Source organism: Metopolophium dirhodum, chromosome 2 (genome assembly GCF_019925205.1).
Source record: "Metopolophium dirhodum isolate CAU chromosome 2, ASM1992520v1, whole genome shotgun sequence".
Lineage (NCBI taxonomy): Eukaryota > Metazoa > Arthropoda > Insecta > Hemiptera > Aphididae > Metopolophium > Metopolophium dirhodum.
In genome coordinates this window covers 3,657,510-3,675,800 of record NC_083561.1, presented here as the reverse complement: position 1 = coordinate 3,675,800, position 18,291 = coordinate 3,657,510, and the positions used below count along the sequence as shown (strand labels likewise).

The 18,291-nt window shown below is 24.9% G+C and overlaps 1 protein-coding gene across 1 annotated transcript; it reads right to left on the bottom strand.

Annotated features, from left to right (window-relative positions):
* Nucleotides 1–3,143: 3,143 nt before the first annotated feature.
* LOC132939322 (uncharacterized) lies at nucleotides 3,144–7,361 on the bottom strand. Its single transcript, XM_061006418.1, has 10 exons — nucleotides 7,254–7,361; nucleotides 6,684–6,851; nucleotides 6,388–6,612; nucleotides 5,641–5,841; nucleotides 5,403–5,585; nucleotides 5,162–5,341; nucleotides 4,516–4,705; nucleotides 4,084–4,199; nucleotides 3,843–3,993; nucleotides 3,144–3,546 (listed from the first exon to the last, which is right to left on the bottom strand). Exons 1-10 carry the CDS (start codon nucleotides 7,314–7,316, stop codon nucleotides 3,395–3,397), a joined length of 1,629 nt encoding a protein of 542 aa, XP_060862401.1. The 5' UTR covers nucleotides 7,317–7,361; the 3' UTR covers nucleotides 3,144–3,394.
* Between the last annotated feature and the right edge of the window lie 10,930 nt (nucleotides 7,362–18,291).

The window sequence follows — 18,291 nt, the reverse complement described above, 5'->3', positions numbered from 1 at the left end:
TTAGCTCGCTATTGATTCATTAAATGTTTAGTGCAACGCGGCATTAGAGTCTATAATATATACAATTCTATTTTAATATGTTACAAAATACAAATATAATAATTAATAAGTATTTAAATTTTATATTAAGATTATTTTTTCGATGATTCAGCGTAGAGTGAAAAACCAAGCATTCTTAAATAAAACTATTAAAATAATAGAAATTCTTATAAGTTTATTATTTAATAGTTAAAAATATTACTTGGTTTGCAGTATTCACGGAACAATAAATTATTTGTGAGTTAATTTATTTGTAAGTGTATACGTAAAAGTTAGTAGTTACTCTACATAATATATATAAGTACCTAGTACAAAATAAATGTGCAATGTTCTAAATTAAATGAAAACACTTCATGTGAACTAATTAATATATTTTAATTAACATGTGAAAGTAAATTCAAATTTACTTACTTGTATGTGTAGTGTATACAAATCTTTTATTAAATTAATTAATTTTAATATTGTAAGTTACCTAAGCCATAAAAAATATTTAATATTTCATAGATTACCTAGCTTTATATTTTACAGAAAATTATTTATTTATTTATTTAGTTAGAATGAAGTATTCACAATAAGTTGAAACATTTTGAAGTAATCCTAGCAAATGCAATTTAACACTGCTCAAAATTTTGCTTTGATTGAAATATTTATCATTGCTTTCAAATTTAAAATAATAATACACCACTGACGCTGAACTGGGTGAAAGCGAAACGTGTTCCCAATGCACTTTCAAGAAAGAAAAACTTTCAATTTTTTCTTTAAAGACATGCATGTAGTTCAAGGTTAATCGCAAGTATTAGTTACGCCATACATAAACATTTAGATAAGACTTAAGGTAATTTTTCTTTTATAACATTGTAATCTTCAATATTATTGTACAAATAATTCAATTTATTTCCAATATGAATATTATATAATATGTATTTTCAACCCAAACAAGTTTAACTAACACGTAGGTGACTATGTAAGTAAATATTATAAAAAAAGACGTTTTGTATTCAATTTTGTTTTTATGGATTGAATCTATAACAATAAGTAAACCTATTAACTGAAAATTAATTACATTTATTATATGGATATGGTAATTTAAAGTAAAATAATTTTGATTTATATATTAGTTTCCAAAACACATTAAAAAGGTAAATTTTAGGATAGGTAAACCACTTTCAATTTTCAAAATTAAAATTCTGATTATCGTCTGTAAAAACTTTTTAAAAAATATTTCATATATTTTACTTACATACCTTACATAAAGGATTAGACTATTCGTAAATATTTATTTCATGTTGTATTTAAAATAAGTGTTTACGAATAGTTTGTGGGTACTTGTGATACTATGAATTTAATGATTTGGTGTTGTGATTAATTTGGTGACATTAATTAGTTATGATAAATGATAATTTACTATTATTTTTGTTTTGAAATATATAATAGAGCATGTAGACATGTAGTACTTGTAACATGATTGTAATATTATGATTAGGTATATTAGGTATAATTTAGATTCTAAGTGTACGATCAATGTATTGATTTTTCAGTGATGTAATTTTTGTGTCCAATATTTTTTACAAATAATCGGGAAAAACTAAAAAAATGTTGAGGAATATCAAGAATTTGTATTCGAAAACAGTTTTTGGCGACATAATAGCTTTTGTTTTTTGGATGTAACCTAAAAAGGAAATAACCCTATATACTTGAAAATATTCACCAAATGTTTATATTAGAATGCTCAAATTGTTTTAAGTATAACTCTTTAAAGTATAATTTTTTTTTAAACTATTTATATAGCCATTTTTTTTGTTTTTATTCAATTAATGGTCAATAAAAATGTATCTACGTAACTGTCAATCAAAAAGCTTGACAATTTAATACAAGGTTCTATATAAATTGTAATTATTGTAATTTAAAAATATTTTTGTAAGGTTTTGAAGTTCAAATTTTCACAAAATTCGTTATAATCACGAAATTTATCAATTTTTATAGGAAAGGCCAAGGTCTTGAAAATGTAATACAATAATATAGGTTCTTCACTTTCTCAATAAGTAGTTCATACTTAAACCATAATATCTAATAAAAATATATAAGCACAATTGATTTTTTATTTACATCGTATGTTCCAAATTTCAAATTTTGACGAAATTACATATTTAAACGAAGAATGTATAGCAAAGCGGTACCCATAGATCACCTTTTTATTAGTGCGTAATTAATAATATGTGGTTTGATGTATGGAATGCCCCTTAGTTTCAGAATATACCTCACAAATAACACAAATGTAAGCAAATAATCTTATTGATAGGCGATCGTTTACTATTTACCTTTTACACATTGATAGACGATACCGATGGCCAAGAGGCCAAAAGTTGTATGTCCAAAACATCAATAATTGTACAGGAGAGCAGTTTTAAAATTTTAAATTATTCTACACCAAAACATTTGTGTTATAGATTTTTGTTTTTCGATGTTGCAACTGATTTATTTGTAAAATATTCTGTAGATTACATAAATTATTACTTTTAGGTCTTAACATTTTTTTTCAACGTGATTATAATGTTTCTTTTAAATTTAAATGGGACTTGTTATGAATGGCAATTATAATATATTTTTACCGTGGACATATTATAAGGTTTTGATGGACATATTAACAGTTGTTAATTTAATATAAACTCTAATTAATTTATTATATAAATAGTTAAAATGTACGTAAGACTAATTTTTTTTGATATAAAAAATTCAATTTGTTAATATAATTGCAGTAAAAAAGTAAAAAATATAAAAAATATTGCAATTTTTTATTGAATGTATAAAAAAAATAAAATAGCATTTTCATCAAATTTTTAGTCAAATAAAACCCGTGTTTAATGATATTTTATACTAATTGAAGATATCATATTATTTAGTGTAATTTAAAATTAAAATTTTTTATAAATAGATAAACAAATTCAATATTATCTAAAACATTACACGTCGAAAATTGAATGTACTGTTTTTGACAAAAGTAAGTCGGACTTGTTATATTTGTCCGTTTGATATTTAGATCATGTTAAAATATTTATTGTATGTCTCATTAAATTAGGACTTGTTATATGTGTGCACTAAAAAAACCTATCTTGCACTAAAACACGTTTTATTTATGATATTGACTTGTAATGTTTTACCGAATCAAAAATACGACCCAGATAAACCCTATCCCTATGGACTAATAAAACGATTTTGAGAAACAACTTTTGGCCTCTTAGCTATCGATACTTGATACATTGATTAAAATGAATAAAACTATTTTTGACACCGAAAAAATATACAAAGTTGTAAAGATGATGATGTTTCATTGAAAATCAACAAAATTTAAAGTTACTTAAGTGTTTTTAATTAGAGTTAATAATTTATACACTGAATTATTTGGAGACAAATCTTGAAGCCACCTGTCTAACAATGCGAAATCAGCGTTTTCCACTTCATTACAGGGATCTTGGGCTTTACTCAATGGTTGAGGAACAAAACGATGTCCTGTAAAATTTTTTCCTTAAATTATTATATTAGTCAAATATTTTATATTGGCATTATACAGTTTTGAATATTCATAAATGATAAACATTAAACAATAATACTTATATTTTCTATAGTTTAATTGCAATATGCATGACAATATTTTGAACAAAACAATTTTTATTATTTCACTAAAATTTTATTTAAAAAATAAAAAACGTAGGTGCCTACTTTAAAATTATAAAATAAAAATATTATATCTTGGACAATTTTAAAGTCAAGTAATGTATACAATTTGCATAAAAAAACAAATTTACCTAAAAGACGCTCTGCTGCGCCACACAAACCACACCATTCACGATATGTCAAAATTTGACCACTAGACCATCCAATCATCTGATGTAAATCTGTAGCTTCCTGGTTGGAAAATTGTCTACCCATCACTTCACCTAACGCAGATATGAGTTTCTGTACAAGTATAACATCGATTAGAATAATTAGTATAATTAGTATAATTTGCATTATGTTTTCGTTATAATGCAATAAATTATCATTTACATTTTCATGAATCGTTCTCGTCTCCGAGTCATATTTTTCGAAAACTCTCGAATAGATGACTAGACAGCTCCCAATGATACTTGTATTACTTCTCAAATAATCTAACGGTTTCATATCTGAAATATTCGTGAGCGCATATAACGTATTTTAATATTAGGTACCTTCTTTTTTTTTTTTTTTTTTATTGAAGTAATCTACAATGTAATCTATACATGTTCTTAGTATAATAAGTAGGTTTGATAAGTGACAAGTAAGAATGATATGAATAATAAGATTAGGGAAGATACCCGGTGGTAACACCCTATAAGTGACAGGAATAACAATGAAAAAAAAGTATTAGCTACCTAGGTACTATTATGGCATTATATAAGTACTATAATTTTGAGTATGATTATATTAAATAATTATAATTGACTTAAAAAAATGTATAACCTTTTAAGCTTTTTCTGTCTAATGGTAATTCGAATCTAATGTTCTTTCTAGAAAATGTTCTTGGTAAACCTGGTAAAACTACCTCTGTATTCACTCCTAATTTACGTTTTAATGCCTCCAACTCATTATTTACTTCTTGATTGATTAATATTGGTTGCATTTTGTATGCTTCTTTTAATGCCATGTGTTTCTAAAAAATAATTAAAATCAGTAAATAATATATCTTAATAATGATAATATTAATTGGATTATTTTTATATTTTGAAATTATCGATAGATGATAAGTTTTTAAATTTATGAAATAATATGAATTCATCATGTGATTTATATTTTATAATAAATAATAAATATATTATGTATATTTAAAATAGTGTTTTTATTTATCTTAGGAATAATATAGAATTTTAACTAAAGAATGTAATATAATAAATATATAATATATAATACAATGTAAGACTATGATTCCCTTAATTTTATTGCATATATTATACATTTTTAATCATCCAACATTTTAACATTTAAAGTTATATAATTTTAACTAAAAAGTAAAAATGTTATATTATTTTTATTTATTAAAAAAAAATTTACTTTAATGAGTTTTTAAAGTTCTTAGAAATATTTAATTATATCAGAATTATATTTTAACCTTCACGTCAAATTCATTTTCGACGTCAAGTAAGTGCAATTCTCTTTGAAGCTCTTTTAGAATATCTATGTCTATGAATGAACTAGTTTTTGGTTCTTCGTTAGTCTCTTCTTCAATTTTTTGAGCGTCATTTTCAGCAATTATACTACCATTCAATGAATTTTGATTTATAGTAGACACCTATTAATTGAATCAACAAATTGTAAGGTTTTATAAAATGTATCTTGTTAAAAATTATAACTTGAGTTTCTAATGGGTCTTGGACTCCTTTAAATTCTTTATTATGTTGCCCCGATTTCTTTTTTTCTGATTTTTTTTTGTTTTTTTTTCCTGGTTTAATAAGTTTTCCTCTTCTCCAATTTACTTCTTTATTTTCTTCTGTATCTTTTTGCACATCATAAGCACCAGGTAAATCTAAATGCCGCTAAGGAGAAAATTTAATGTTGAACAGTGGCCTTTGTTTTTTAATAACTACTTACCAAATTAACGGCGATGTTGTCTGCTTGTTTTTCTGTGATAGTGATTTGGTGTCGAGGTCGTTTTTTTAGTACTTCTTTTTTAACTTCTAATTTTCGTCCTAAAATACTGGTTGTATAATTTGGACGAAAATATTGTGGTATATGAAGTACAGAACCATGACATAAAGACAATGCTTCGCAAAAATCTTGTCCCACAACACCCTAAAATCGGTTTTAAACACACATTTATCAGTATAAGGATTTATTTAAGATAAAATATAGAAAAAAAAAATTATTGATGATTATAGTGTCTTACTAATACATTATATTGATTAGACAGCAGAACGAAAAATACGCCATGAATAAACAATAATTTTAATTAATTAAGTATATTATGTGTGAGTGTAACACATAAGTACCTACATAACATTTAAATTATATTCTTGAATAAAAACACTACGACTTTCAATTAATTTATTAGGTATAAAAGTATTGTACAGCAGAACACGCTTGGATTAATCATTATTTTTAATTAAAAAAAGAATTTTTTTTATTCATTCAACATTATAAACTAAATCTTTTTTTATTATCTTATCATATATGTTTCTGATGTCACATTTAGAAGTTAGGACTTTTAAGATGGCTCTGGAGAATATTGGAGCGGGATTTTTATTTTAATATGTCGTAAAACATTATGGCTTATGGTTTCTTCTTTCAATTTTTATAAAAAATATTTACTTAATATTGTCTCATTTAGCTGTCTCTAACCGAAAATTTTATCGATGACTGTTGACTTCTACTTCGATTTAAGTCCAATACAAGTCGAGATTTGTCTATTGCTAACTCAGCTGGTGTTTTGTTTGGCATGACTGTAGGCATAGGACTGGTAGCTCTAGAATCTGTTTCCGTATATTTCCTGAACAGCTCCTCTGGTACGATAATGTTAATTTCATCGACATCAGGATAGCGATGTGGTGACCTAGGGTCCAATGCCTGTAAAATAAACAAAAATAAAATGGCTTACCTAACTAATTTTATAACTTATTATATTAAATTATACCGACCAAAGCGTCCTTAGCCTTTTTTACGAGATCTTTAATTTCACTATCCAGTGGATGATTACACAACACTGAACAACCATATGGATATGGATTGTACAACGATGCCAATGGTTTCAATACAATTGGCGCTGGGTTGCACGACACTCCGGTAATATCAATTATGTCATCTTTCTACATTTTAACAATTGAACAAAACAACGAATTATTCATGGATGACTGATTAAATAAAATAATCAAAGTTTAGGTAAAGTAGCTATTTGATTATTTGAATGCGTATTTTTTTTTTTATTATAATAATATACGGCGTGCAATGCATCAAAAGTTACATCGGCTTATTAAAAATATTGTGATTGAACTATGAACAAATACAAATTAAAAAAAACCATAAAGTAACATAAATTATAATATTATTTGAACACAAGTTTTTAGTTAAATACTTAAATGTTTCTAGCACATTGAAAAAAAATCTAATCTGGATAAAATTTGAAATAATTTACAGGGACTATACTGACTCGATAAGTGAAGCGCGTTAACCGAGTAATTTATTTGTGTGAATAATAATTATAACTTTACCTGATTTATACCTTTGAAATCATCCTTCACAACACTGGCATAAAGCCCAGTCCTACTTACCATGGTTATTATTTATTGTAATTTTGGGCTGTATAATGAGTGTTATAATTGTTATTAAATGGCAAAAAAAATTAGTACGACCGATGGTTTTTTCTTTAGCCTATATTGATTTGTGTTTTTTTACATAATAACTACGTTTCGATTGCATAATGCTTAGGTATAGTGAGTTATACGCACGTTATGTCTCTGATCGTGTGGTCTTTTATATGACACCGTGCTTTGAACTAACGCCGTAACCCCGGCAACTTGATAGCTTTATCATTATGATAAGAATATTACATTTTTAATCGTTTACGATTTAGGTACTTGAAATAGAAACTGATTTTATAACAGTTCGCTATCGTTATACATTTTTAAAGAATACGAACACCTAATCAATACACATATTATTACGACTAAAACATTTGTCTTATTATTTGTCCAATATCATGTGTATTATTATAATCGACTTTGCCGATTATGTAACTGAACAAAAACAAAATAATCGATAACAATAATTTATAATACATTATTTACACCATACTATTAAAAAAAATTCACAGTATAAGTTCCTATTGTACCGAAATTTTGTTACTAAAATCTCGATATAATAGCAACATATCTCACCGAGCATTTTAGATTCTGAGCGGAGCGATGAATGTATTGGTTTTACAATAATGTGTGTGTTTTTTTATATTTTTAATTTTTAATTTTAGATTCTGAGTAGAACGATGAACGTGTTACAATGAAGTGTGTTTTTTTTTGTGTCTGTATACACGATAAGTAGTTGAAATAATGCTTCGATTTTAAACTTCAGTATCTTGTTCGATGGGAAAGTGAATATTGTTGATGCATTCGGGAGATCAAATTTTAACATTCCCAAAAGTTTTCAAAAGCACCGGGAAAAAAAACATAAAAATTAAGGAAAAAGGGGAATTTTTACGCAAAATCGATTTTGGTTTTTTATGTAACTCTAAAACTAATGAAATACATGACATTTTTACTGGCCGTTGATATTAGAATTTTCTATACACCATAATATTTTCCAAATATTTTGACTTATTTTAAGCTGTTTACGGACATTTTCAGTTTCTATTTTTTTAGTTTTTTTTTCTATAAATATCAATAAAATTGTATTTGTTGGTTTAAAAGGCTTAACAATTTAATAGAAGGCTCCTAGTATATTATTTCAAAGGCAGATGAAAAAAATTAAAAATCCTTAGTCACAGTTTTTATTTATAAGCATTTAAAGTTCAAATCTTGACAAAATACGGAAAAATCATGAAAATTAGCAAATTATTTTGAGTTGAGAATTCATAAAAATTTTTCTTTTTAAATCTAAGATTTTAAAATGTAAAACAAGATTCCTCATAAGTTTGTCTATCTTTATAAAAAAAAAATGTCGACAAGCAAATAAAATAAAATTTTTATGAGCGTTTGAAATTCATATTTTTACAATATTTGATATTCACTCGATTTCTCATGTAGCGGTTTTGTTATTTTGTTGTCATTAAAAAACGAAAAAACCGTAGACTCTTGAAATTTATATAATATGTATATTTTATCAATTCCTATACTTGGTATAATTTTCAAAACATTTTGACCTGTTTTGAGCTGTTTACTGACAATTTCAAATTTAAATTTTTTTTAGTTTTGTTTTCTATGAATATCAACAAAGTTTTATTTGTTTGGCCAAAATGCGTAAAAATTGAATATAAGGCTCCTGATATATTGTTACAATTGCAGTCGACAAATATAAAAAAAGGTGGATAAGTGGATGTCGCTCTGCTGTACGGTAGGTTACAAGTGGGTCACTGTAATGGATGGTGTTAAATTTGAATTCAATGATATAATATCATTGTATAAGAAAAACGATTCTGAGCGAAAACGGTCAGTCACCCTATGATATTACCAAGTATATTTGATGATATTATTGTGAATAAAGTAATTTATATATAACCTATTAACGTGGAGCCTTGTTTTAAATTTTCAATCCTTAGCCATAAAAGTTAAACATTTTATAAATTTTTAACCACAAAATAATTAATAAATTATAAATTTGATAAATGTTGTCAACATTTGAACTTTAAATGCTTATAAAAAAAAATTGTGCAAATGTATTTTTAATATTTTTCAACTGCTATTAAAACGATATATCAGGAGTCTAATATTAAATTTTCACGCTTTTTTACCCAACAAATAAAAATTTATTGATATTTATAGAAAAAAAAACTAAAAAAATTGAAAACTGACAATGTCCGTAAACAGCTCAAATAGAGTCAAAATATTTTCAAAATTGTATGGTGTATAGAAAATGCTAATATAAACATTCAGTGAAATTTTCAAGTATCTACAGTCATTTGTTTTTTAATTACAATAAAATAAAAAAATCGTTACATGAGAAATCGAGTAAATATCAAATGTTGTAAAAATATAAATTTCAGACGCTCATAAAAATTTAATTTAAGTTTCTTCTAGACATTTTTTTTTTGATAAAGGTAGACAAACTTATGAGTAATCTTATATTACATTTTCAAATCTTAGATTTAAAAAGAAAAATTTTTATGAATTCTCATCAAAATAATTTGCTATTTTTCGTGATTTTTCCGTATTTTGTCAAAATTTGAACTTTAAATGCTTATAATTAAAAACTGTGACTAAGGATTTTTAATTTTTTTCATCTGCCTTTGAAACAATAAACTAGGAGCCTTCTATTAAATTTTCAAGCTTTTTTACTCAATAGATAAAATTTTATTGATATTTATAGAAAAAAAAACTAAAAAAATTGAAAACTGACAATGGCTGTAAACAGCTCAAAAAGAGTCAAAATATTTGGAAAATTTTATGGTGTATAGAAAATGCTAATATAAACAACCAGTGAAAATTTCATGCATCTACGGTCATTTGTTTTAGAGTTACACCAATAACCAAAATCGATTTTGTTAAAAATCGATTTTGCGTAAAAATTCCCGTTTTTCCTTAATTTTTCTTTTGTTTTTCACATCGCTTTTGAAAACTACTGGGAAATTAAAATTTTGACCTCCCCAATGCACCAACGATATTCACTTTCCCATCGAACAAGATACTGAAGTCGAAAATCGAAGCATTATTTCGACTACTTATCGTGTACACAGACACAAAAATAAAAAAAAAAAGGTGGATAAGTGGATGTCGCTCTGCTGTACAGTAGGTTACAAGTGGGTCACTGTAATGGATGGTGTTAAATTTGAATTCAATGATATAATATCATTGTATAAGAAAAACGATTCTGAGCGAAAACGGTCAGTCAGCCTATGATATTACCAAGTATATTTGATGATATTATTGTGAATAAAGTAATTTATAAATAACCTATTTACGTGGAGCCTTGTTTTCAATTTTCAATCCTTAGCTATAAAAGTTGAACATTTTATAAATTTTTAACTACAAAATAATTATTAAATTATAAATTTGATAAATTCTGTCCAAATTTGATCTTTAAATGCTTATAAAAAAAAACTGTGCCTATGTATTTTCAATATTTTTCAACTGCTATTGTAAAAATATATCAGGAGTCTTGTATTAAATTTTTACACTTTTTGGCCCAACAGATAAAACTTTATTGATATTTATAGAAAAAAAAACTAAAAAAATTGAAAACTGAAAATGCCCGTAAACAGCTCAAAAAGTGTCAAAATATTTTCAAAATTGTATGGTGTATAGGAAATGCTAATATAAACATTCAGTGAAATTTTCATGTATCTACAGTTATTCGTTTTTGAATTACAAGAAAATAAGGAAATCGGTACATGAGAAATCGAGTGAATATCTAATGTTGTAAAAATATGAATTTAAAACGCTCATAAAAATTTAATTTGACTTTCTTGTAGAAATTTTTTTTTTGATAAAGTTAGACAAACTTATGAGGAATCTTGTATTAGATTTTAAAATCTTAGATTTAAAAAGAAAATTTTTTATGAATTTCTAACTCAAAATAATTTGCAAATTTTCGTGATTTTTCCGTATTTTTTCAAGATTTGAACTTTAAACGTGTATAAAAAAAAACTGTGACTAAGGATTTTTAATTTTTTTCATCTGCCTTTGAAACAATAACCTAGGAGCCTTCTATTAAATTTTCAAGCTTTTTTACCCAACAAATAAAATTTTATTGATATTTATAGAAAAAAAATTTAAAAAAACTGAAAACTGACAATGTCCGTAAACAGTTCAAAAAAAGTCAAATTATTTTCAAAATTGTATTGTGTATAGAAAATGCAAATATAAACAACCAGTGAAAATTTCATGCATCTACGGTCATTTGTTTTAGAGTTACACCAATAACCAAAATCGATTTTGTTAAAAATCGATTTTGCGTAAAAATTCCCGTTTTTCCTTAATTTTTCTTTTGTTTTTCACATCGCTTTTGAAAACTACTGGGAAATTAAAATTTTGACCTCCCCAATGCACCAACGATATTCACTTTCCCATCGAACAAGATACTGAAGTCGAAAATCGAAGCATTATTTCGACTACTTATCGTGTACACAGACACAAAAATTAAAAAAAAAATAAAAAAAAAAACACACATCATTGTAAAATCAATACATTCATCGTTTCACTCAGAATCTAAAATAAAAAAAAAAAAAAATAAAAAAAAAAACACACATCATTGTAAAATCAATACATTCATCGTTTCACTCAGAATCTAAAATACATAGGAGTAAATTATAAGAGTAAATTTTTATTTTTTAATTAGATTTGTAATCTCATGATAATGTAACAGCTTCGCAGAATATTTAGAGTTTATGTGGTATAAGAAATTTTAGAGTTCGAACTTCCAGACAGCTTTTATTCTTCACCCCTACGGCTTCACCTATTAATATTATCATACTAATTGTCATAGTATTGTTGTAGTTAATTATATAATATTTAGACGAATAATCACAAAATAATACTGTAAACAAATATATTAATTCACGACATTTTATTTACCTATAACTTATAAATAATAATAATAATATTTAAATTTATAGTATTGAACCAAACGGGTAGGTATCGATGTTGTAGAATAATTACGTAATGAATTGGCCGAAAGGGAAATATAATATGCTTGGTTATATATTTCGACTAAAAGGGGTTCTGCTCTTTTTTATTCGTATTAAACATATAATGAAGCACGCAAGGAAATGTGTACGTATGTATATTGTATGATGTATATACTATGTTATTTAATTTTGAAATAGTTTTATCCAATAGATAAATTCGATAACATTAGTTAGTAGAACGAAAAAAAGTATTTTTTAATTAGTTATGATTATGAGTAATACATCATAAACTGCGTATAATATATAGTTGGTATAGAAACCAAAGGTTCTCATTTTTTAATGACCATTAGTTATGTATTAAAATGTATTCAATTAAAAAAAAAAATACCAACAATATGTAAACAAGGTACCTAAAAACACATTAATCATTGTTACCTTATTTGATTAATAAACTGGTTATCAAGATTTCTAATACACTTGCATAGTTGCATGATGTGTTATTGTGAAGATGATACTAGAGTTGTATATTTTATTTGAGGAATATATTATAATTGTATGAATTATGTATTTATGTATTGTTTTTGAAACTTTATAATAGAAGTAAAACAATAATATTATTATTATTAAAAGAAATCATTGGATAAATAATAATTAATTATACCTATATCAATCATAATATAAACATTAAACAGGGCTACTTATTTTTAATTTTACATTTAGGTATTGGCTGACTATATTATATAAGTGATCGTATTTTCGTTTTAATAATATAATAATTATAACATGAAATAGGTATTATTATCGATGCAGCACGCACGCGTAGAAACAATAATTATTCTAGGTAGGTAAAATATTATAATACACTGTTGATTAATAATGATAGTAATAATAGAATAAACGATAAAAAAAATAACTCTTAATTTAGCAATATTATTCTTCATTAATCAGATCGAAGGTAATATTAAATAAGTCGTTTTGCTCGTGTTGTCCACTGAATTATTATCGTAAGCCAGTGAAAACCACGTAGTGCTGAGTGTGTTGGTTATAAGGGCGGTGGGAGATGGTGGGTCGGACGGAGTGCATCTGTACCATCGATATACACATTTCATAACAATATAAGAACCGGTGTTTTGAGGTCGGCGCGTGTAGTTTGCAATTATCATTTGTCGAGTGCACTTCGGCCTGGACACGGGTTTATATTTTGTTTGATTACACAGTCCGAGTAAATCAGCCGAGATGGTGGACGAGAGGAGTAGCTTGACAAAAGTGGCCGGCAAGACCAAGGGAGTGTTTCGAAACGCCAAGTACGGGTCGACCAACGACCAGAAACAAGTCATCGACACCAAACAGAAATACCGGAAATTAAAGTGAGTTTTGAGCGGTATTTCTTGTGTTTTGTCTATGCAGATTTCGACGCTTTTTTTACGCTACTTCGTATACACACGTGTTTGTTTGGGCTAATACACTAATATAACATAGTATTGTAAAAGAATGGACATTTATTTTTCTCTTTTATCTTGCTTTACCTTGCGCCGGAAAAAAGCGATCGCTTTAGAAAACAATTTAAAAATACCATTTTTAATTGTAAATTAGTTTTAAATCAGAATATTTTTTCTAAATTTAATTTCAATAATTTAACATGTTTAGTTATTATAGAAGAAATAGCCGGTACAATGATATGCCTACTAATACATTTTAAATATTAAGACATAAAGATTTAAAGTTAGAAATGAAGTTTTCTTTTAAGTATCAACTAGATAGTTATTAAATATTTTAACTATTTAAATATATTATTTTAAATGTTAATTATGTTTTTTATTTTAGTACCTAACGATTTTTTTCTTTTGAAAATAATCTTGTTTTCATATTTTTATATTTTTACATATCTATATGTGCACTTTTTCAGTTTACAATTTTCCGAGTTTAAAACTTTCAAAGGTTGTATGGAACAATTTTGATGTAGAATTAAACACGTTTTGTATAGAAAATTTCTGAAAACAAGTTTTGATTACGATTAGTTTACAAAATACATTGATTCATAAGTATAAATACTATAGGAACATTATTAAATGCAAATCATTGCTTATACAAACTGAAAGATATCCATTTTAGAGATCCATGCAATTTGTTTATCATATTTTATTATCATTAGGTTAATGGTACACGAGATGATACATTATATTAAGTATACAGTTTATATGTAGATCACAGTAAATAATTAAGTAATTTAGTTTTAAATTAGTTTTTATCATTTAATGTATCTACTTTTGTTTTAAAATGTAACCTATTAAATTGAATATTAAATATACATATTTATAATAAATATGCTTAATATAATCGTAAGTAACACATAACGCAACTTGGTAGAAAAACAATAAGTTCTTTAATTTAGGCATTAATTTAGATACTCGTTATGCATAATTTGTATGTAGATATGAAAATTGTAATTTTTTGTAAGGCACCTACATAATATTATATAATATGCGTATTATACATATATTATACTACTATATATCACCTACTATGTATAATTATATACATAGGGTATTGTGGCGTTCCATCTTAACAAACTGAATTTTTAATCCCTATCGTTTAATTTTAAAATGTTATTCGTTTCCTTACATGACCTTAAATGGCTTAAGCCAAGATCATGAAAAATCTTATGAAACAAATTTAAAAAAAAAATCGTTGCGTAACATTTTTAACACGCACTATACAACGCTAGAAATGGTTTTGATCCAATTTTTTCTTAAGATTCGTTGTTTTATCTAAATGATATTAAAAAAAAGTCATTTTACGAAGAGCACATTGGTGTATTATTAATGTTTGCCTATGTATGTAATTTAAAATAATTATGTAATACACTACTGTGATATATGACACATTTAAGTAGTGCTAAATTATATTTTCTCGAGTTGACTGTTGAATATATACATACATTAAATCGATTTTATATTATAATGTACTTTAAATTCTGAGGTTCTGTTGCTGAATTGTCTCTTTTTCATGTGTTTCAAGTCATTGTTCTGAATCTTCTGTCATATCTATGTTACTTATTGTATATTTATATATAACAGATTGTAACAAACATTTTAATAAAAAAAAACAAATTTTTGTATTAAAATTACCTAAGTAACTGTCAATAGTGAGGCCTAAAAGTAAAAAGGAAAAATAATATTTTCTTAACTAGTATTTGATGATATATTAGGTACTTATAAAATTATATAAGTTTTAGGAAATATCGTTTCTATTTTTTCATTTATTATGATATAAAATATTACCGTAAGTGTACTTGGAAAAAAGTCATGAAGGTATTTATTATATGTTTGTTTAATGTTTTTGTTGTGTATAAACCGGATGTAAACCATTGTTAGCTAAATTGTTAACGGACGTAAAATTAGGTTCAATGAACAAAGTTATATTGGTAAAATAATTTATTATTCTATCTATTAAAAATCGCATCCTCTAACCCACTTTCTGTTAAGATACTTTTAGTATATTTTCATTCTTTAGTTGGACCACTATGAATATTGCTAGTTGTGATATGCAAAGTACCTATATTAAATTGTGCTCACAGGAGTACAATTTATGGAAAATACTTTGGGGAAACTTTTCAGTTTTTAAATTGATTATACTCAATGCATATTTAATCAACGTTTTTATCTAATTACATTTATTTATTTATTCATATAACAACATTTAAATAAATCGTTAGAGATAATAATTATAATAACACGTAGGTAGTACCAATATGGGAATTGTGGAAATAAATAAATGGATGTACCTACCTATAGGTATCTAAGTATCTTCATATTTAAAAGACGAATGTATTTAAATTGTTAAACTATAATAATGTGGTATTTTATTTATAGCATAATATAATTAATACCTATATTATATTGTGTATTTTTGTACAACTACAATACTATGATAAATAGGTTTATTTGCATATCGTCCATTGGAAAATAAAATTTTCAAAATATATTTTCATTTCATATTATAAAAATTATTATTTAAATTATATTGAGTTTATTGTAGTTAAGATAACACGCATAAGTATCTATTAATTATGCTATCAGTTATACCGTATACGTTATTATAAAAATATGAATTTGTTGTGAATGTTTAAGTTTTTGTTTTTAAATATTATGCTTTGTTTAAAAAAATTACATTCAAGAAAAAAATGTAAAGAACAATTCACAGAAAATATTGTAATTTTATTGTTATATTTATTTGTACTACCGCAGGCTTGTGACTATGGTGATTCATTTTTAATCCTATTGTTTTATTTTGTATAAAAAAAGAAACATAGATGGTGTGAAAACGACCTTGAAAATTGTTTTTCTCGTTTTCATTCCAACAAACGTTTCGAATTTTCTGTTGATTGCAATATTAATAGTAATATAAAATATAATAATGATATTAAAATTATGTTATATGCGTCATAATGTTAAAAATATTATAATATATTAATTGACTTTATAAAAATGAATAATAATTAAAAAAATATAAATATATAAACTAAAATATTATTTTCGTTTATGAGTGTTATAATATAATACTAATATTTTTGGTTATTTATATTATTATTTTCATAAAATATATTTAACCGTGTGAAAAATAATATTTAAATTATTAGATAGATACTTAAATATTTTTATTTTATTTTATGTTGTTATAATATTAGGTACTTACCTATATTGGGAATTGTTCCGGTATTTCGAATACATCTTAAGATTTCATTACCATACTATTATATAATATATTATATTATATATTATACAGAGACATTTAATGAAGACAACATACAATTTTTTTATTGAAATAAACTAAATTTGATAAAATATTATGGATATTAATAATATGATTCAACATTGAGTACCTACATAATACTATTTTCCAGTTATATTGGTTTTGAAACTAATGGCTAATGTGTAATGATCAGGTAGAATGTTTATGATTTGCATGTTTTTTTTTTTGGTTGTCCTATTGCATGTATTCTTAGATATTTGATTCATGATGTCTAGATTCAAATTTCAATATTTTACTTTGCATATATTCCGAAATTTAGTATAAAATGCACATGTTTGCGATACAAAAAAAAAAAAAAAATAAAACGCAATTAACTAAATCTGAATGTAATTTTGTATCTACATATCCATCTATATATTACGATTATACAAAAGTTATCGTCAATTTATTGTCAGGAATTCTATATTGATATTCGGAGATATACATAGAATGTTTGATAGAGCTTGTTATTACATATATATATATATATTTTAATCTATTTCTTTAATTTTAATTAAATAATTATAAAATAAAAATGTTTAATGCATATTTTTAAATTTGTTCATGCATATTTAGCTAGTTTTAGTGGCACAAGCATCCTATTCCAAGTAGCTAAGTATAATGACCATTGTATAAAACATTCTATACATTTAATAATATTACTAAAAAGTGATATAAATTAATTGATTAATTTTGTCACTGAATTATATAAACATAATATCGTTGCTAAAATTATTTTGTGGGTTAATTGATTAAATAAATATATAAAAATATTTTGCGATCAATTATTTTAATGTTGTAAAAATAAAAAATTTTAAATTGTAATAAAATTAATCTTATTTTGAATTTAGACGTTTTGTTTGCTGTCAATTGACAATTAATATCATTTATTTCTGTTTAAAAAAGTACAAGTACTATTATTATTATTATTATTTGCTTCTAGAGCTTTAATAAAATGACCAAAACAAATTTGTAAAATCATATTGGGGAAAAAGTTGCATAATAATTGTAGGTACATGTGATACAAACTGATAAGTTTAATACTTTAATTTATTATATCTACATAATAGGTACTAATTACACGAATCGTGGATACATTGGTATAAACAGTATAATTATAATTTTCTATGAATTAAAATGGGATCAATGTTCAAAAAAGTTTAATCTTGTATTCTCGTTAATAC

Excerpts from the sequence above, each read along its gene's own strand:
- LOC132939322 (XM_061006418.1), bottom strand. The coding sequence starts at position 7,316 with ATGGTAAGTAGGACTGGGCTTTATGCCAGTGTTGTGAAGGATGATTTC. Across the intron at positions 6,613-6,683 it reads AAAAGGCTAAGGACGCTTTG|GCATTGGACCCTAGGTCACC; the intron begins GTCGGTATAATT and ends TTTATTTTACAG. Across the intron at positions 5,342-5,402 it reads AAGACCCATTAGAAACTCAA|GTGTCTACTATAAATCAAAA; the intron begins GTTATAATTTTT and ends TTCAATTAATAG.